This window comes from Rhineura floridana, chromosome 1 (genome assembly GCF_030035675.1).
Source record: "Rhineura floridana isolate rRhiFlo1 chromosome 1, rRhiFlo1.hap2, whole genome shotgun sequence".
NCBI classification, from domain to species: Eukaryota; Metazoa; Chordata; class Lepidosauria; order Squamata; family Rhineuridae; genus Rhineura; species Rhineura floridana.
The window spans coordinates 130,247,025-130,269,202 of NC_084480.1; the positions used below are offsets into that span (position 1 = coordinate 130,247,025).

Consider the following 22,178-nt stretch of genomic DNA (forward strand, 5'->3'; position numbering starts at 1 on the left):
GCACCACATGCGGGGGAGCCCAGATATAGATGTCATATGCACTAATCTGCTAGCTTTAGTTGACATCCCGACTGCCACATCCTGGACCAATTAAAATTTAAAAATTGTCTTCCAAGGCAGCCCCGCATAAAACACATAAATGGCAGATCCACACCATACATTTAAAGCACATCCCATGCACTTTTACAGCACATGGCTTTCCTCAAAGAATCCTGGGAACTGTGGTTTTCTCCTCCAGAGCTACAAATTCTCAGCACACTTAACAAAGTACAGTTCCCATTATTCTTGGGGGGGGAGGGAAATCATGTGCTTTAAATGTGTGCTGGATGTGCTTTCAATGTATGAGGGCAACACAGAATTTTCAAAGTCATTATAATGCCATTTCCCCCCATGCTAATGGGACGGGTACTTACTGTTATGCTCAGAGGCCTGGGACTCTTAGAAATAAGAACCTGGACAGAAACTGTACTTACTTATCCTTCACCTTTTCATAGCTGACAGTGGGGGGTGGGGGAAACACACAGTGTAATGATGTCACATCATGCATTGTCTTACACTAGACATTACAAGGAAGAGAAACATGAAGTAGCAGCAGCTCTTGTAATGTCTAGTGAATTATCAGGGATGCTTTATGTTTCTTACACCACTGGTCAGTCAGCAACCACTCCTTTAGGAGGAAGAGCCAGCAACGCCACAGGGTCCCCTACACTACGGTCAAGATTCCTTCTATAGTCATTGCTGGATCACATCAGTTGCCTCATGAGTATCAACGTTTTGATAACATAGCCTTGTTTCTTCTCCAGAGACCAAATCACTATGACGAACTTCAAGAAAGCTCTAAAGTTCTTGTCAATAGCAGTCCCAATCGTTTGTGGTGAGTATTCATCACATTCCATTCTTGATTTAAGAGACAAACAAGTGTGTGCTGCTATATTGACTCCGAACAAATGAAGTCAAAACTGTGCTTAGTTTTGTATAGTTTGGTTGCCTTTTTTGGAGAGAGGCTATTGGAGACCTGCAACATATATGTAATACTTCACTCTATTTACAAATGTTCAAAAATATTAAGATTGGGAGTCAAAACACCAATACCATCTTCAGGACTTATTCAAAGATGGCAATCCTTTGACTAGAGAACAAACTGTTGCTCATAGCAATGTGAGGGCCAGTAGTATAGTGGCAGATTCAGAAGTGCAGGGTCTCTTCATGATAGCCACACCACGTCCCCTCACAGCCACATCCCCTCAAAGCCATGCCTCCTTTTCCACTTTCCCTCATATCCCTTACTCTCTGTGTCATCTCTGAATCTACACTACAACAGACATCCCTAGGAGCCAATCAGCATGAAAGGGGAGGGTGCGTGTTAGCTACTGAGAAGAGTCTCCTCAGTGGTGAACTCACTTGCTTTCACTCTGATTGGCTCCACTCAGCATGAAAGGACAAGGACTCTTCACAGTGGCTAACATGCATCCCTTTCATGCTGATTGTCATGTACATAAGGACCTGTCTGGGACCCGGCTCCCAAAAAAGTAAAAGATGTACGACCTATCACAACTCCAGATGACTACACTCCTGGTGAGGACCTTTCATACTAGGCAAGGTGGTAATTTAATACCACTGGAGTCCCAGGGTCTGTTTGGAAAGATACTGACCAGAGCCAGAGCTGGTTAACTTGCAAGGTGGTGGCCTCAAGTGCCTTGAGACCGTACCCTGGGACCTTAGTAGCTAGCAACCCTAGTAATTGGGGATATAATGAGTTGGGAAAGGATAAAGAACGAAAATGAGTTAGGACTTGACTTTTAAAGAACTTGCATTATTGGATGGGGACGGAGTTTGGGCAGGGTTGAGGAAAGGTGGCAACTTGGGAATAGAACTGGAAGAGATGGAAGATGGTGTTGATATTTAAGCTGCATTAAGTTTATTCTGTTTTCCTGATGTTTCCTTATCTGATAATTTCCTCATTTTATTTGATCTTTCACATGATGTAAAAGTCACTTCTGGAAATCTAGCGGAATATAGTGGAAGTTTAGTGTTCATTTTTGTGTTAATTGCTTCCAGAAAAAATCCATTTTCAACCCCATTAACACAGAAAATCATGGGAGTAAAGTGACAAAATTTGGTACAGTACAAGGGCATACAGTTCTTTCCTGCCATTTTCATGGGTGAAAATGAGGGAACAGAAATGTGCATGTGTCGAAAGGGTGTGGAGGTTGTGATGTGTCCAATGATGTTTATTGTTATGTCACACCTCCCCCACTAGTGTGAATAACATTTAGCATGACATGGTGGCATATTGGTCCAAAAGCCATAGTGCCATAAGGCAACAGGTATTGCAGCGTGAAAGGAATGTTAGAAATTGGGACAGAAGCACTACCATTATAATAAGTAAAACAACACAATAAACCCTACATCTGAATACAGCCTTAGCGTGATGGGTTTGCTTATATTGTTAGAGGCAAGGGAGCTCCCTTGTGAGAGAATGAACAGAACCAAATTATTTTGCTTAATTGTGACATTGGTATTCTCCCTGAACCCCCAGTGTAAGGTGAGCTATAAATCTAAACCTGTAGTGAGGAGCCTCAGGCCTTGGGGCCAAATGCAACCCTCAAGCCCTCTCTCTGGCCCTCAGAACTCTCCTCAGGCCATGGCTCTCATTATCCCTGCTCTGCACCCACCTTGGGTGCTTTTTCCAAGCTGAAATGTATCCTTGAACTGTGCTAATTCCTCTTGCTTGACTGGATGGAGGATGAAATGATGGTGTGTGTAGAAACCTCTGGATTCTGTATGGCTGGAATGTAGCCTACTGAGCAAAGATAAAAATCACATCCACTGCTTCTCCCACTTTGTACAAAGGGCTCATCCATACTTCTGTTTAATCTGCAAGGTAAGCCCCTGTGTCTCCATGAATTCTCCCTCTTCCATATGAAGGTTGGCCTCTAATCACTGCCTTCCCACACGTTTCCCTCCCTTAATCCGCAGTTTCTCATACAAGTTATACTGTGAAAATGAGAGAAACAGCGATTATAAGGAAGGATGCCGGTTGCATTTTCTCGCATTTTCACCTCCCTCTCCATTTCCTGCTTCTTTGGGGTACCCTCATCCCTCTCCCTTCTGATCTGAGCAAATCAGCAACACAACAAGATGAGAAGGAGGGAGGGGGAGTTTGTCAAGAAAAAAGGGCATGCCTACAAGTATGGATGAAGAAAAGGTTTGATTCAAGTGCAAAGAAAGTGCAGAGCAGTCAGGTTTGGACTACAAGCGGACAGTTCCAATAAAGAAAATGTGGGTTTTCAGTATGGTCTGGATGAGCCCAAAGATAAAAATTACATCCATTGCTTCAGCCACTTTTGTCTCTGGCCATGCCCACCACTGGATGCAGTTGCCAGAAGATTGCCCATGACAGAATCTGGTCCTCAAGCTGAAAAATGTTCCCCGATCTAAACCAATGAATCTCCAGTAAATTGGATATAAAGGAAGGTTTGATGCCAACTTGAACATATTAAGAATGCATTTTAGGGTCACTTTGTGAGAAGATGCTTCATGTTTAATTGGAGGTGGATATACATCACGGGATATCCCAGTATTATTTTTCTGCAAGAAACACCTGGCTCTATTGAGATTATAGCTCTCAATTATCAATAACAGGATTTTTTTCTGATTTCTCATAGCTGCTATTTACTGCTCATGTCTGTGCATGAAATTTTCAGACGGTCTGTCATCAAAGGTGAGCACCTTTCTGGGCTGGAATGAAGCTGATGTCAGTCAAAGTGAGGCATGGCTATTGTAGATGTTCTTCCAGGCAAAGGTGTAAGAACACTGTTGGTGAATTATGCATATGGTCGAAAAGTGCATCTTCCAGTGCATCTAGCAACTGCGGCAAAAGGAAAGCTTGGTGGGCGGGTAGGATGCCTAAACTAGCTTATATTAGTGTGATCTAAGGTAGAACGTTGCCACATTGGCTTCATATACATTTTGACATCTAAAGTTAAATACCTCTGAGAATGTGCAGAGTTTCACTTAGAACAGGAGTTCCCAAACTAGCCCGTAGACCACCAGTGGTCTGCAAGTTTCATTCAGGCAGTCCATGGTATGTACGCATTAAATATTCATATGGATTTTTAATTACATGTTTATTGCTTTTTAATTCTTATATTGTATTTTATTGTATTACACTTTGAATTCTATGCAGTTCAGACAGTGATAATAAAAGAAGCAATAACATTACACTTTTACACAGTTATACAGGGCCTAGCATAGCACATTATAAACTTTTACAACAAGCAGAAAAATCATGAAGTGGTCTGCCAAGACCCTAGGCAATTTTCAAGTGGGCTGTGGGGGGGGCAGTTTGGGAATCACAGACCTGGCAGATTAGGTAGGCAGCAAACGTCCCCTAAAAGAATAACAACAGGCCCATCTATTAATTATTAATGTTGGGGTGTATCTGTTTTTTATAGGAGCTGGCACAACGATATGAAACTGAGCTGAAATCATTGTGGTAAGAAGAATTTTTAGACAGGAATTCTTCTTAAATGCAACAGTCACTAGGCTGAGCATTACTCCCTGTTGGTGCCTTCTGGGTGGATCCCTAGGCCGGAGACTAGGCTGATCAGAAACAACAGGACAACATTCTCTCTGTGGATACTTCAGGTTTAACATAATAATAATTAAGGTTGAAATGTTATACCTGGGTATAAACCCCACTGAACTAGATGGGGCTTATGTCGGGGTAGATATATACAGGATTGCGTGGTCAGATATGCTTAGTAGGAACTTGGCACCATGTGGCTTATCAATATGTTGAAATTAACTCTTAGAATGATCATCTGGATAAAGCCTCTTCCACAAATCTGTGCTGATTTTTCCCTCTCTTTGATGACAGCTGCGCTGTAGCCAATTAAGGAACTGGGTGTTCCCTGGACAAGTGAACAATTTTTAATATTTACATTGTACCCATTTTTCATCTCAAGGAAGTCCCAAAATTTGCTCGAAGAACAAATCAATGAAATCCAAGGCCTTAAAAAGGAGACGGATCGACTGCGTGCTGAGATCAATAGCATCAATGAAGGCATCATGCGGTCTGTAAAGGAAATCCTCGAGGAGAGTGACATCCCGGGAGAGAACAAAGATGTAGGGAGCTTGAAACTGATCATGAAAGCCCCTTGGCCCCTCATCACTTCTTGCTTTATACTTCATACCCCATTACAGGCTTGTCTTGCTGTCATAACCTGTCAACATTTTAAAAATCCAAAGAGGCAGAGTTAGGCTTGTTCCCATGATCTTAACTTCCCTATCAGCAAAGTTAAAAAAGGAAAAAAGTAAGGCTGTTTATAAATTTAATATCGGCCTAGGTCAGTGGTTTTCATACTTGCAAACTTCAGGCAACTCTTCCCTCTTTGAGAGACTCCCGCCTACTGCAGAGGATTCTGGGAAGTGTTCAAGGATATACACTATAATTCCATGCAGAGCATTGGTCAACTTGTTGGGTATCATTGTCACTTCATGTGAAGTAAGAGAACACCTTAGAACAGGTGTCGGTTGACTTCAGGCTTACATGGTGTGTATACTGTTTTTTAAAGTGTATTTTAAATTTATAAAGCAAAAGTTCATACCCAGGATGTCTTTTAACAGCTAAGGCATAACTTCCAATCTGTATTACATGATCCTGAGTATGCATTCTTGCTTAAGGACACAAGTTCTTTCCTGGATCAAATCAAAGCTCAGCACACTTTGCAACCAGCAGGCACCAAGCAGCACACCAAAAATTGGCCATTGAAGTGGGCCAAAAATTACCTTCTGCCCATCCCAGCCCTAAAAAAGACGCTCAGCAGCACTCCCTTGCAGCTGTGCATTGCAGGGGAAAATCAGTAGCGGCAGGGAAGTCCTCTTTCAGGGAAGTTGTCTACCATCTTCTCGTTGAGGAATCCCTAACAGGCTTCCACAATTTGCCAAGTTTCCAGGAGCACCACCTGAAAACCATTCTCCCAGGTTTTAGCTCTACTGGTGCAATGCCACAGCTTATGGTGTATGGGTTCTTGCACAGTTGATCAAAGGAATGGGCTGCTTTATATTCCCAAATATTGCTTAGTATTTCCATATGTTAAGACATATATATATATATATAATTTGCTTGTACTGGTTAGCCATTTTTGGCAAGTTATGCAATGTCAGATATGAGACTCAAAGGTGTGTCACAATATATATGTGGCCATCTGTGCACTCTACACATTGGAGGGATTTTGTCTCAAGTCTGCTCAGCGGAGGAGCTAGCAGCAGTACAACACTAGAGAGGCAAGACAAGAGAACAAGCATGATTCTAAGCCAGCCTTCCCCAATCTGGTATCCTCCAGACATTTTGGATGACAACTTCCATTGCAGTCTCTGACCACAGGCTATGCTGGCCAGGATTGATGGGAGTTGTAGTCCAGAACATCTGGAGAGTAGCAAGTTGGGGAAAGCTGCTCTAAGCCATAACCCTGCAGGCACCACTTGCTTCTTTTCAAAAATGCCACAGAAACGCCCTCTGCCTGAGCCAGTTGTTTTACACATAGCACAGGATGGCCACACTTTGGGTTTTTAATAAACAAGAGCCTTAGGAATACACCTTTAATGAAATAAAAACATTTTTAAACCTTTCTTAAATTATTAAAACTCCTATATAAGAAACTCACTGTTGGTTTTCACCTAAGAGCTCTGTGCTAGCACCTAAGGTCTAGCACCGCTAATCTTACCCTGAGTACCAACAACACAGTTTAGAAGTGCTGAGTGATGAAATAAATACTTCCTACCTCTTTGGATGAAAGGTCCCAGTTGAGCCATTTGCCCTGATGAGCAGAAAGGACATTGAAAATACAACTCGCATGGATAATGCAATGCTAGTTACATACACATTATTGCCATTCACATGAAGGCAAAACACCAGCTTTCTAACTGCTCAACGAAGGGCGGAAGAAATCTGAACTCTATTTCAAGCTCTTGGGGTATGGGGAATTTTTTTTTTTTAAACCCACCGCATCAGAAGCTGGTTAACAACACACATGCACTTGCTGTCAATTCTCCCTGGCAAATGCCATCCCTACCCCCCACAATCCCTGCCATTTCAGCAAAACTGAGCTTTGGGGCTAGGAGGACCATGTGTTTGCTGAGCTAATAGCTTGTTTAGCCATAAGTGCATGACGCCCAGTTGTTCATATTCATGAAACTGCTATAGGTAGAACCTTAAGCTCTGCTTCCTTGGGCCATCCATAATTCATATGGTAGAATGTACACCTTTGATATTTGCAGTTACCATGCCCTTAGATTTGGCTGATGGGTTTCTCCCCCCCTTCACAGCAAGTGCTCGCAATGACCAATTTGGCTGTTAAGAAGATTTACGAGGATCATGTACAAATGGCTGATTGGGCTCAAAAAACAATAGGTAATGATAGTCTACCCTCTGTTCTTATTAAGTGAATAAATGAGGCTGCTTTTTCTTCTTTTTTCTGCAGCTGAGCAAATGAAACCCATTAAGGTTGCTATCCTTAGAAGTAAGTTCTGTTGAAATCAATGGAACTTGCTGCCTCTGAGCAAACATGCGTAGGATTGGGATGTGGCTCAAACCAGGTTAAATCCCTGGCATCAAGTAAAGCTGGGGCTCAGAGAGACCCCATCTGAAATGCAGGAGAGCTGCTGCCAGTCAGTGTAGACAATAGTGGCCTAGATGGGCTGTCTTGATATGAGGCAGCTTCCTATGTTCCCTTCCTGATGGCAATATAAAGAATTTAGTTACTATGTTATGAGGTAAACACAGGGATGCCTTAGAATGCTAGTGGGAGTCAGGGGGGGGGGACTTTGACTCAGTTCACATTTCCAGCCAAATCCATAAGATTTGCACTTTAAGAAACAATATGAGAACCGAAACAGAGCCATCCTTCAAAATTCACACTTATTCTAATTTTGCAATGCACGTCACCAACCAAACAGTGTTTACAAAAATGCATATGTTAGGGGAAAGTATGCACAAGAATGAATATATGATTGAAGATAACGTGCAAAAATGCATTGGATGATGAGAAATGGCTTGCAAAAATGTGTACATGAGTCAAAACTACCTGCAAAAATGTGTTCATTTGGAGAAATTTGCACTAAAATGCTGGAGAATTTTCATGAGGATTTTTTTTAATCGCAAATTGCTGCAGAAATGTGGAGAAATTGAATTTAATATTGGAAAAATGAGGAACAGAGTGAACAGAAATTGACGGATCTTTCCATCCCTAGTGTGGAGCTAATATAGAGGGAAGTTTGCAAAGGAAAATTTATGAGGGGGAGAAGGAAGATTAATTCTTCCCCTGCTTGCTGGTACTTCCCTGCAAATGTCTTCTGCCTCCCCAGCCATTTATAGCAAGACCTCAATACCAACCCAGATGGGCAGCTAACTAGCCATAGCAGGGCATAGGAAGGGTTAACCACCCTCTCCTCCTAATGCCAGTTCTTCCCTATAAATGCCTCCAACACCCCTACATTTGTGTTGTCACTATAAACATGGGGTTAGGAACATGAATTTGTTGAGGTAACTCTGTACAGTTCTGGGTTCCTCAGCTCAAAAGGGATACTATAGAGTTGAAAAAGGTTCAGAGGGAGGCTGCCAAAATGATAAAGAGCAACTCCCCTATGAGGAAGGGTTACAACATTTGAGGCTTTTTAGTTTAGAAGCGTCTAAAACTATGCATGGTGTGCAGAAAGTGGACAGAGGAATTTTTCTGCCTCTCTCATTGTACTAGAATTCAGGGCCATCCAATGAAGCTGAACAGCAGGGGTGCAGGCGTCCGGGGTCTCAGGAAGTCTTAGACCCTTTAATTTTGGGGGGAGCAGGGTCCCAGCAGGGTCCCTGTGTCTCCAGCATCCTGTGAGCCAATCAGCATGGAAGGGGAGTGGCTTAGCCACTGAGAAATATCTTCTAACGTGCTTCCTTGACCTTTCCTGCTGCTTGGAGTCAATCAGAATGAAAGAAGGGTGAGTCAGCCATTGAGAAGACTCTTCTCAGTAGCTAACACTCTCCCCTTTCATGCTTTTTGGATCCTAAGGATGTCTAATGTGGGAGAAGGCATTGACAACAATCTCATTCTCAACCCCGCAACAAAAAGGGGGAGGGGGCATGGCTATGACTAACATGGACCCTGAAATTTTGTACTGTGCTGTACAGCCACCGTACTGCTGCTGAACAGTGGAAGATTCAGAACAGACAAAAGAAAGTACTTCTTCACATAGTCCATGTTTAACGATGGAATTCACTCCCTCAAGATGCAGTGATGGCCACCAACTTGGATGGCTTTAAAATAGGATTAGAGACAAATGCATAGAGGATAAGACTATCAATGGCTCCTAGCCATAATGGCTATGCCTTCACTGTCAGAGGCAGTGTTCCCCTATACACTAGTTGTTGGGAATCACAAGTGTGGGGAGTGCTGTTGCATTCAGGTCTTGCTTGTGGGCTTCCCACAGACATCTGGTTGGCCGCTGTGAGAACCGAATCCTTAACTAGATGGGCCTTGGCCTGATCCAGCAAGGCTTTTCTTATGTTCTTATGTGACATTGAGAAACTGAATGAACAACGATGTAGAGATATGATGAGAAAATATGTGTTGTTCGTCAATAGAGCTTGCTCTCTCTGTTATTTGTAAACTGTGTCTTCTTTAAGGAGCTACCATAGATAAAGACAGGACATCTAACAGTTATGAACCTGAGAATTTGAAGAACTGCTGGTTTCGATCATTGTTTGTGTCTTCAGCAAATCCTCCTGATACTATTCTACAGGTACAGTAGAATATCTGGATTCTTTTATTGGAAGTACTAGAGACTTCGAACCTGCTTGCTGCACTCGCCAACCCTGCCTCCCATCATCAAAGTCCCCCTTCCCCCTCCCACAGGTCACCAAAGCTCTCCCCACCCCCCACTGGTCGCCAGACCTGCCATCCATCCTCCAAGGAGCTGCTGCTGCCACCACCACTGGCCTCCCACCCAGGCTGCAGCTGTCACCAGACTTCTGTCCAGACTCTTGCCCGGTGTCTTGCCTAGGCCGAGGCCACTGTGGCCATTGAGACAGAGGCAACTGGGGCCACCAAGGCCCAGGCCTCTGATGCCACTGAGATCCAGGCTGCTGTGACCACTGGATACCTCGCCCGCTTGCCCTACTCCCGCTATCATGCTGTGACGTCATGACGGCTTGAGGGCTTATCTTTTTTTATACATAGAAAAATAAGTTTAGCACAGTTATAGGATTATTCAGCTGCCCATTCTCCAACTTCTCTTGTACAGTCTCCACCACTCTCTCATGCCCTACTCCTGTTAGACATATTGGAAAATATTTCAATATTTCAATAGGCGATTGCAGAGAAGCTAAATGAATTCTTTGCATCTGTCTTCACAGTGGAAGATATAGGGCAGATCCCTGAACCTGAACTAACATTTGCAGGAAGGGATTCTGAGGAACTGAGACAAATAGTGGTAACGAGAGAGGAAGTTCTAGGCTTAATGGACAATATAAAAACTGACAAATCACCGGGCCTGGATGGCATCCACCCGAGAGTTCTCAAAGAACTCAAATGTGAAATTGCTGATCTGCTAACTAAAATATGTAACTTGTCCCTTGGGTCGTCCTCCGTGTCTGAGGACTGGAAAGTGGCAAATGTAACGCCAATATTCAAAAAGGGATCCAGAGGGGATCCCGGAAATTACAGGCCAGTTAGTTTAACTTCTGTCCCTGGAAAACTGGTAGAAAGTATTATTAAAGCTAGATTAACTAAGCACATAGAAGAACAAGCCTTGCTGAAGCAGAGCCAGCAGGGCTTCTGTAAGGGAAAGTCCTGTCTCAGTAACCTATTAGAATTCTTTGAGAGTGTCAACAAGCATATAGATAGAGGTGATCCAGTGGACATAGTGTACTTAGACTTTCAAAAAGCTTTTGACAAGGTACCTCACCAAAGACTTCTGACGAAGTTTAGCAGTCATGGAATAAGAGGAGAGGTCCTCTTGTGGATAAGGAATTGGCTAAGAAACAGAAAGCAGAGAGTAGGAATAAATGGACAGTTCTCCCAATGGAGGGCTGTAGAAAGTGGAGTCCCTCAAGGATCGGTATTGGGACCTGTACTTTTCAACTTGTTCATTAATGACCTAGAATTAGGAGTGAGCAGTGAAGTGGCCAAGTTTGCTGACGACACTAAATTGTTCAGGGTTGTTAAAACAAAAAGGGATTGCGAAGAGCTCCAAAAAGATCTCTCCAAACTGAGTGAATGGGCGGAAAAATGGCAAATGCAATTCAATATAAACAAGTGTAAAATTATGCATATTGGAGCAAAAAATCTTAATTTCACATATATGCTCATGGGGTCTGAACTGGCGGTGACCGACCAAGACAGAGACCTCGGGGTTGTAGTGGACAGCACGATGAAAATGTCGACCCAGTGTGCGGCAGCTGTGAAAAAGGCAAATTCCATGCTAGGGATAATTAGGAAAGGTATTGAAAATAAAACAGCCCATATCATAATGCCGTTGTATAAATCTATGGTGCGGCCGCATTTGGAATACTGTGTACAGTTCTGGTCGCCTCATCTCAAAAAGGATATTATAGAGTTGGAAAAGGTTCAGAAGAGGGCAGCCAGAATGATCAAGGGGATGGAGCAACTCCCTTATGAGGAAAGGTTGCAGCATTTGGGGCTTTTTAGTTTAGAGAAAAGGCGGGTCAGAGGAGACATGATAGAAGTGTATAAAATTATGCATGGCATTGAGAAAGTGGATAGAGAAAAGTTCTTCTCCCTCTCTCATAATACTAGAACTCGTGGACATTCAGAGAAGCAGGCTCTTCTTATGTTTTTATGTTCTTATGTTCAGATAAATACGGACCACTATTTAGCAAGTGGTAATTGTTTTCAAGGTAATTTACCTTGTTGCGTACCTGACCCCTTCTTAAGCCAGTCATTCATTCTGCCAAGTAGCAAGGAGAGCTTTGCCATACTTACACATCACACCTAAAAACATTGAGGGGGGATCCCCAATGGTAATCTGTACTCAGCCATAGAAATCACTTTATGTATGTTGAATTTGAACTGCAGCCATGGGTAGAGACACACTTACTGTTGTGCCGGTTCCAGTGTGTCTTCACCTCTGTTTTCTGAAACTGGGGGCATGCTAGTCTGCCCCCTTTTACTCTAAAACCTGGTCGGATCAGCTCAAGTGCTTTCTTTAAAATTGGCTTCAGACAGATTTCACATCTGATTGGTAGATCAACCCACCACTCCAGTGGTACCGTTGCCACTCCAGTATAAATAAAAACACTTTGCTGTAGGCAACTAGTGTGACAACTCTTTGCTGTGGACAGTCCTGAAATGTCTGAAGTCAGCAGCTATGTCCAGCTGAGGACAGAAACTGAGCCAGAAAAACTGTTCTCGCTGCTTTTGCAGTGACTAGCGTGCCCACTGCCTATGTCTGGAATCAGGGGGCCATGTTTTATTCACTTGAGTTGCTTCCTGTCTCTAGCCAGATGTTTATCCTGGAAACTGTTGGGCTTTTCAAGGCTCTGAGGGCCAAGTGGTAATTAATCTGCCTGAAAAAATCCAGCCGACTGCTATTACAGTTCAGCATATCTCCAAAGCAATCTCTCCTTCCAAAGGCGTCAGCAGTGCCTTGAAGGACTTCTTGGTTTTTGTGAGTACTGATATTGAATTCAACATTACATTGGTACATCTGCTCCTCTAAGATATACCCAGAGAGCTCCGGTCTAACGGGAGGAGGTAGAAGGGCTACTCCGCACTTTTTATTGAGGCAGTCCAGATGTGCAGGGCGCTTCCCTCAGAGGTCCACAGGTTAAAGAGGATTGGCACAAGCCACACAGTCAGGCTCAACCAGGACTTGGGAGCATCAGAGGAACAGTCAGAACACTGGTCCATCTAGCTCAGTATTGTATATGCCTGGGGCGGGGAACCCTTTCAGCCCGAGGGCCACATTCCCTTCTGGGCAAGCTTCTAGGGTCTCCATGCCAACAGTAGGCAGAGCCAAAGGGGAAAGTGGGCAGAGCAATGAATGTAAATGTTCTCTTTCTACAGTAGGCTAGTTTATGCGCATACTCTCACACCCCTCCCTGTCCTCCACCCAGGGAAACAAAGAGGCACTATCAGAGTTCAAGGGCACATCCCAGTCAGGCAAAAGCACTTGAGGAGGGTGCAGAGCAGGGCCATCGAATGGTGTACTCTGGGGATACAGGGTGTGGCCTGGGAAGAGTCCAGGGGGGCATATTTGGCTCTCAGGCATGAGGTTCCCCATCCCTGGGCCAGACCCATGGCTGCAATCCACTCTGCCTCTGCAATGACTTCCTCCTGTGCTGTCTTAACAAAGAAGTGTTTCCTAGACTCTTTTTAGGCAGTGCTCTGTCTTTTGGTTCAAAATCTCTGTCACTGATTCCAGCTTTTCCTCCCTGCTCCCGCTTTCAATTTTAGGGACTAGAGGATGAAACACGAGAAGAAACTCTACTTGGAAAATTCATGTATGACATTGAGAAAGAAGCCATTCAGACCTTCCAACTAAAGGTACCCTAAGAATCAGAGCAATGGGGTAGCAAAGCTGAAGAGCCCCATTTGGGATGGGTTGTCCTGAGAGAGGTAATAGGGATGGTTTGTCTTCACATGCAGGTGCAGTTGCTCCACTACCTCCTAGGGGCTGGACCTGTTTTAATGCAACATTCAGGTTCAGTGGATTAAGGCAGCACATGACTAGTCAGGGTCCCCGAACCCGGACTTGATCTTCACAGAGATGTCTCATCACTGTAAGCCCCATAGCACAAGCTGATTCCTGCAAACTGATTAGGGATGACCTAGTTGGAAAGAACTCTTGGGGTTTTTTTTCACAGCCTTACAAAAAAGGGGGGCAATGGGGCATTTGTGGTGTCTGAGTATTTTTTGCAGCCCTGCCCCTCTCCTGGAAGGCACTGCAGGTGATCAGCAATGTTGTCTCTGTGCCTACCATCTTGCTGGTGCTCTTATGTGAAAATAATGTCACTCGGACATAGAGACAGCATGAGGAGCCCAAGGAAATAATGGATGAGCCATTTCCATTATTGTAAGGGGCTAAAATGGAAAGGGGGTGCCCTATGACACTCTTGTGCATCTTTTTTTTTACTTTATAAAATGTACATCTCGCCTCTAATCCCACAGGGTCTCAGGGTAGGTTGCAACAATTTAAAACACAATAAAACAAAATCTAAAAATGCAACCATCCTCCATCAATGTGTCAGCCAATATAGCCATGTAACTCAGTGCACAAACATATCTCTCTCAGGCACATAGTGGCCTGGTGGAAGAGGAGAGTCTTGAGCTGGTGCTTAAAAAATAATCAAGTCTGGCACCAGATGAAGCTCAGAGAGGAGAGTGGGCCATAGCTGGGGTGCTACTGCCAACAGAGATGCCAACAGATTTTGTCTTGAGCGATGGAGTGGACTGCATGGGCACCACAATTATACCAGATCTTTCTTCATCCACAAGCACTGCTCTCGCCCCCTCCATCACACACACTTGAAGTGCTCTCAGCATGAGATGCTCCCTTGTCTCTAAGGGTGATTTGAGACTGTCACTATTTTGGGGCAGGATTCAATCACATCCTGGCAAATTCATGCAGCACAATTAAAGTTGATTAGGAGCTCTAGCACAACAAACCCATTTTCCCTCAAATGTGGATGTTTTGCTGTTAGGAAATTGACAAGGAAATGCACTGGAAAGTGTGGAATAACAATTGCTTGACTCAATTATGTCTTCTAACTTTCCTGCAAATGTTGTGCAAACAAATCAGGATGAATGCTCAATAAACAGGTAGGTGGAAGTGATCTAAGATTGGTGACAACAGTGAGCAAACAAGAAGCATGACAGGAATTACCACTGAAGAAGTACTTCTTGTTTGGGATTTACTAATACCATCACTGATTCAGCACAATGATAGCTTGCCCTCTTACCCTGATTTTGCAGGTCCATCTGGAGATGCAATGATTGGAATGGAGTCTGTCCAGCCAAATATGTGTTGTGTAGATGATGAATGATGTTTTGATTTAGAGCACCAATCACCAGCAAACACCATGTTTGTGTTGAAGTGCTACTAGAGATCCTAAACTTAGGGAAGGTTTTTCTGCTCCCAATGCAAATACTACATTATTAGCTGTTGCAGACAGACATTTCAAACCACCAACATGCTTGAAAATATTGCTGCTGGATCTATAGGAAAAAAGGTGTAACTGTTTGTGCACAGTGGTACATAATTACAAAACCAGACACAATGAACACCAGCGATTCAATATGCTTTATACTGCTTAGAGAGGTTGTGATTTTGAACTGAGAGCATGATGTGCAATTGTGGATTATAATACTTATTACAATCAACAATGACTTGGACCAGAATTATGAAAATAGCATTACTTTACCTTTTTCTGTGGATAAGAGTCCCACATACCCAAATATGTAATGTTCTGTATATAGGAAGCTGGAAATACCATCAAAAATAAGGGGATATGACAGTCCAACAGAAACAATGGTTTTCAAAAAGAGAACTCTTTTAAACATTAACTCCTTTTTTTTTTTTCCAATAATTTTTATTCAGATTTTCATAAAACATACAAGACAAAATCATAAAACATTCAAAGACAAAAAACAAAATCAAAAATAGTTAAACAAAAAGAAAAAAAGAAAAAAAAAACAAAAATAAAAAATAAAGAGTAAAATATTGACTTCCCATTTGTCAAAGATCAAATCAGTTATAAGTCTATAATATATAACAATCCTGTCTCTTAAGTCATATTATAAAATCACTTTCCTCCAGTAGTTATCTTACTTAATCATCAAATCTCATAAACATTACTTTATTCTTTCCACAAAAAGTCAAAGAGAGGTTTCAATTCTTTAAGAAATATATCTATCAATTTTTTTTTCCAGATAAGCATATCGATTAATCCATCTCATTACTAATTATGATAATCTTATTGTCATAACCATAGTCAAAATAAACATTTCAATTAATCCATCACATCAGAATCTGTTAGGTTCAATAATTTCAGTAGCCATTGTTCTATTATCTCTATTAGTTCCATTTTCCATCTTCCATCTTCAGTAGTCTTGTTAAGTCCAGTAATTTCAATATCCAATCTTCCATTATCAGTATTCCATAATAATCTTGCTGTCAAAGCCATAGTCATATAGTAAGAGTCTGATGGGGATTACCTCTATCCCAAATATTTTCTTGCCATCCATTCTGAATAGGTTGCTGAAATACTGCTGTAAAATCATATCTCTGTTCTTTTTTTCAAAATACACTGGGTCATCTCTTAAAAGTTTTTCCATTGTCACATGGCTGCAGATAATTCCATAGATTTTCTCTATATTGGGCTCCATCACATCATTCCAGTCCAGAAGATTATCCATGCCATTGATAACTTTATCTCTAGAATCTTCATTCATTTCTTCAGAGATAACATTGAGTTCCAAACAATAGATTTTATTTCTAAAGTCCATAGACTCCAAATCTTGTTCCTGTTCCACGTTGGTTCCAATCTCCGGGATCTCCTCTCTCACAGGGACCCCTATTCCAGTCTCCAGGGTCGCCTCTCTCACAGGGACCCCTGTTCCAATCTCCGGGGTCTCCTCTCTCACAGGGACCCCTTCCAGGGTCACCTCTCTCACAGGGACCCTTATATCTTTAATCTCCTGCTTCATTTTACTCAATTCAATTTTCATTATCTCAATCTCATCCATTATTTTCTGAAACATAGTTATTTCCAGATTTTCAGCCACTTTCTTAATTGCCATTTTAAAAGAAAAATATAGGAAAACCACTTCTTATTTCAGCAACAATTGGGTTAATACTCCAAACTTGGTGACATCACAGTATAAACAGAGCAGACAGCCTTATCTCTCCAATAGTTAAGTAAACAAAATGCAGTTCCCAGGATCGAAACAATTAATGGCAATCGTCAAGAAACAGATTCGTCAAAATAAAATAGACCAAAAAGAGAGTAGTCTCAAAACAGTATAATATTTTTCAAAATAAAAATCTGGAATAGAAATCCCTCTTCTGTGTATATCTTTAGAATGCAAATCCAGGACAGCTTTTTGCAACAAAAACAGAGATAAGCTATTAATTAGTGCGTAGCAGAGAGAAGTTATGGCTCCCCAGTGAGATGTCAAAAACTGATCAATCTGGCAAATCTCTTTTAAACAGCAACAATTTAAGTCAAGTAAAAGAAAAATATAGAAAGAAGGGTGCTTGCCTGTTAATGCGTTCTCTCTTAGAAGATAAGGTGAACGTTCGCTTTATCAGATAGAGCTTGCTGTTAAAAATCCGTCCCACCTCCGTCGGCTGGACCTCGTCCCATAAATTAATGAGATCTGGTCGTCCCAACAAAAATAGGCTTTGAGGTTAATCTCTTCGTTTCTCCCTACCCGGGAGAAGTTTAATCAGTCAAAAAAAAAAGAAAAAACTGACTGATATATCTGAATAAGCTTCTTTTGAGGCAGGAGCCCGTCTCAAAAGCAGGCACAGGCTAAGTCACCCTTCCCGGAAGTCTTTTAAACATTAACTCCTGAACATATGCAACAGTGGAACCTCTGAGCACTGCAAAGGATTCTGGTGTTTGGTCTAGACTTGAAGGCACTGTCCACATGCAGCAGGGACTGGGCCTCTTAAAGCTCACTGTCAGCCTTCATAAACTGGGAATGTGCCTCTTGGGGAATTTTTTTAAAATCTGCGACTTGAACAGTTCAAGATAATGACTGAAGTACTAGTGAAGCACAGAGAAGTTTTACAGATTGTTTTTATTTTGTTCTTTTTCTACATTTCAGAACGAGTATTCAAAACAGTTTCTGCATGTAAAATTCAAGGTGCAGAGCAATTGGGGCAACTCAGAGTTCACCTGCATTTATCGAGTCAGGGTGCATGGGAAGATGGTCAACAACTTGCCCATTGGATGAAGGCTGGGGGTGAAAATCTTGCAAGATGAATAAAGGAAAACAGGAATGTTACTGCCCATCACACTGAGTAAACTGTAAAGAGCACACACAGCTCACTCTGATTTTTCCTAGGGGAGGGCGGGGAGGGAAGCATGGAGGGAAAGGAAGGGAAGAATCATAATTCTGCCAAGAGTCTGTCAGATCTTGATTACAGAAAGTCCATGCCTGTGGTGTAACCAAGAAATAGACATGAATGGCTGATGAAATTTCAGTTAGATCAATGCAGAGTCCTGATACTGGCAAATCTGATCTTAGTCACACGAATATTTTTGATCCTGTCCAGTCCTCTGTGGAAAAAGAAAATATAGATATGAAGTGGGTGATCTCCCAAAAAAGATTTCTGTCCAGACTGAAGTATGTAAACTGAAGCAAGCGTGCTATACGTGAAAAAGGTGTCTCTGACTTTTGCAATATAGTAACTCAAGTGAAACCGTTCCGACAGCCGCCAACAACGTACTGTGATGTGGCTGTGCTCTAGAATGTGCCTCCTTTTTTAGGCAACTTCACTGAGATTTAGGTAATTTCTGTCTTGCCAAACATGGTCCCAGTCAGCTATGTTCCCAAAAGGCACATTACTTACTGTGCAATCCTATGCATGCCTCCTCAAAAATATGTCCCATTGAATTCAGGCTGTGAGCACACTAGTTGCCTACTGCAAAGCATTTCCATTGGCCACATCTGGAGGGCAGTGGGTTGATCTGCCGATCAGTTGCAAAATCTGTGTGAAGCTGCATTTTAAAAAGATCGCATTCGAGCTGCTCCCACCCAGGTTTTACAGCAAAAAGAGGCAGGGTTTGACTAGCATTGTGTGCCCCTGTTTTCAGAAGAGAGATTTGCACTGGAATGGGCAGAACAGTGTGTGTCTCTGCCCTCACTGGGGATACTGACAGGTAACTGTGCATAGGGCTCCAGCTTCAGTATGCTATTTACATTTGCCTACCCACCAGGGGGTGTTTTTTCTGGCCATATAACATCCTGATGACCTTGGGGGATCCCCAATACTCTGCCCTCAACAGCAGGTACACCAGGATCCCCTGTGTACCGTCCTGTAAGCAGACTTATGGAGATTATGGGTAGTTGTGAGAGCAAAAAGAACCAATACAATTGCAAAATAGCAAAGGAAGATGTTATTTTAATCTTGTATTGGACAGGAGTAAAAACAAGCACTAGAACTGTGAAAAATCAAAGCGGGCATGGGACACATTTGGCTGCCCCAACTAGCTGCCCTTCATGATTGGAGGGGTGTACCCAGGGATCCACTGCCTTGTTGCAGAGAAGGACAAGGGGAACTCTAAGATCATGCATGGCCATGTGCAAACGAAGAGCTGCCTATCAACCTTGCCAGCATCCTCTGTGACAATGCAATATATTGTTGCAGTGCCAGAACAGTGGGACAATCCAGGGTTACAGCACTAAACCAGGTCGATGTGTCAAGGAGGCTATTGGAGGCTTGTGGTGTTTTGGTAACAGAGATTATTTACAAATATGCAGGCTGAGCACAGGTGAAGGCACAGTTTCAAACACTCAAACACACACCCCAAAGTCCACTGCCCCCAAATCAGATCTCTAGCACTACTAAGTGGTATTAGCTTTCAGAGCACAAATTCATCTCTCTTTGTTTCTGGTTCAAACAGCACTTTTTATTACTACACACACACACACACACACACACACATACACTCACTCACTCACTCACTCACGGTTCCATAAGATGATTTATTGCAATACAAAACAAATAATTAAAACCAGTTAAAACAACAATAAAACAATCAAGTACACTGGGCAATACATCATAATAATACCACCACAAATTCTAAATCCACAACAAGCAGTGGGAAAGAATCAAGCAACATTATGAAGTAGAAGTATCAAGCAAGAACTCATTCATGTAGAATGCTCCTAAGCGCAGGCAAGTAAGGAGCCTTGTGAGCATATAACTGGATGACTAGACCCTGGAGTAAGTGTGGGGAACCCAGGGGCCCTCCAGATATTGCTGGACTCCACCCCTCATCAGCCCCAGCCAGCATGGGCAATAGTCAGGATGATGGAAGTTATGGTCCAACAATGCCTGAAAAACCACAGGTTCCCCATCCCTGCCTTAGAGTTAAACCAACAAGATTCACAAAGGAGGAGACCTCAGAATGACGCAGAAATCTCACCATATGAAACAAACATTCCTGCTTCCTGGCTGGTGGTAAAATTGAAAGAGCCCACTGCATCCTTCCCAAAAAACATTCCTAGGTGTATTCCTATGCACCCTTACTAGGTAATAGGCTTCACTGAATTCTGCAAGACTAATTTATGAGTAAAGAGAGGTGTCTATTGCTAAGTAAGAATTGTCCTATAGGAGCATAAAACTGCTGCTGCCTCTGGGTGTCTTATGATCATCACCAGTAATCTAGATTGAAACATGAGCCATAACTCAAATAGAAAAGGAATGCCAGCTGACATCCCCCCCAAAATAATAATGAGCAGCATGTATAGAAAAGGAGCTGATCCGCAGTGTTCATTGATTTTCTACAGACATTTTCCATCCACATATGTAACTATTTCTGTTTTGAGGGGGGAAATCCTCTAAACGTATGGAGAACATTACTGGGATAAGCTTTTTGTACTGGAACAGAAAATAGGATTTAAAAAAATGAATCAGTACTTCAACTTTCTCCATAGGTCAACAACTAAACATGCTGGCTGGCTCTTCTAGTATAACTGGCTTTCAAACTTGCTGCCTTTAGGGACCAGTTTCAGTGTTTACTGGACTCCTGAGGAACCCTGGTGAATGGCAAAGGATTCTGATGCATGATTCAGGGCACAGGCTTTGTTCACATGGCAAGGCCTGTGAGGCCTTACCTAGGTGCAAACTGAGTGTACATCCTAGGTAGAACACATCTAACACACCCTGACAGTTACACATTGCAGGGGGAGATTAGCAGTGGTAGGCAAACTGAGGTCTAGAGAACCCTCTCCCCCATTCCTGATTTTCTAACTGAGGAATCCCAAAAAGTTTTCGAGGAGCCCCAGAACACAATAGTCTGAAAACATGTAGGATTGATATCTCTTTATCAAAGAAATGTGTTTTTACTTTTTTTATATATCTGCACAATAGAAGGTTCACTCTCTGGGCTAATAGCAGAAGGGGGTAATTTTCAACAGGCCCCCAAGGTAGGGTTACCAACCGTACTCTTAAATTTTAAGAGTACATGTACTCTTTTTGAGATGGTGCAACAGCATACTCTAACTTTTTACTGATCGAAGCCAAATGTACTCTTTCTGAAATGACAAAATGATGGTAACCTTACCCCAAGGGGGATGGGGAAATTATCCTGATTCTTAATGGGCTTCCCCATGACTGCTTTGAAAAATCTAGACATGTTAAGTGCAATCATACATTTAACCAATGTCATCTTACAATAATTGGTTTTGAATTTGTGTTTCAAAATAAAATATCATACAGAACGGAATTACAATGTGCCATTTGTAATTCAGTAATGTGAGATCATTGGTCAGGGTCTGGGTACTTTTGCAAGGCACTGTAATTTATCAGGTACGTTGCAGCACATTCCCAATACAGAAAGTGAGTCTAACTACAGAAGGAAGTGAATTCAATGGGGCTTACTCCCTAGTAGGTAGGGCTGAGATTGCAGTATTAATACTTCTGAAATCGTTGTAATACTTTTGTTAGGCCAATCAAAACCTCACAAAATAATGTGCAAACTATTGAGTCCTCGAGGACTTTTAATCTAGTCTGACAGTAACCAAATTAAGTTTGGTTGGCGAAGCTGTGAATCTGCATAGGATCAGAGTGACAAACAATGTGGAAAAAGCCAGCAGGCATTCAAGTCAGGCTCTTTTAGGCTCCCTGCGGACCATATTTGTCATTATTTGTAGGATATCTGATGGATTCAAGCTGTCCCATAGAGACGGAAATTTGGTAGAGTTACACTTCCGGTGTAAAAATGAACATTTTCCCCCGCTAACTTTCTATGCAAAGTACATATATCCTTACCATAGCGCCACACCGCGTCCTGGAAAAAATCACATAGAAAGAGATTTAAACTTACAATGAAAGGTATGTATGTTACGCCTATAGAAAAATCCAATCAAGGCCAATAGCAGCATTCAGACGTGTACTTCTTCAATTTTCCTATCTCTGTGGGTTTCGCTAGC

The 22,178-nt window shown here is 42.4% G+C and overlaps 1 protein-coding gene across 1 annotated transcript in view; it reads left to right on the forward strand.

Annotated features, from left to right (window-relative positions):
* The window catches only part of LOC133387373 (SUN domain-containing protein 3-like), a 46,720-nt gene extending 28,670 nt beyond the window's left edge, over positions 1–18,050 (forward strand). The window contains exons 6-14 of the mRNA XM_061632019.1: positions 804–874; positions 3,669–3,724; positions 4,458–4,498; positions 4,971–5,130; positions 7,333–7,417; positions 9,677–9,792; positions 12,511–12,678; positions 13,467–13,556; positions 17,844–18,050. Of these exons, the coding sequence (XP_061488003.1) occupies positions 804–874; positions 3,669–3,724; positions 4,458–4,498; positions 4,971–5,130; positions 7,333–7,417; positions 9,677–9,792; positions 12,511–12,678; positions 13,467–13,556; positions 17,844–17,972 (916 nt within the window). The 3' untranslated portion in view covers positions 17,973–18,050. The remainder of the gene's footprint in view (positions 1–803; positions 875–3,668; positions 3,725–4,457; positions 4,499–4,970; positions 5,131–7,332; positions 7,418–9,676; positions 9,793–12,510; positions 12,679–13,466; positions 13,557–17,843) is intronic.
* The last annotated feature ends 4,128 nt before the right edge of the window (positions 18,051–22,178 follow it).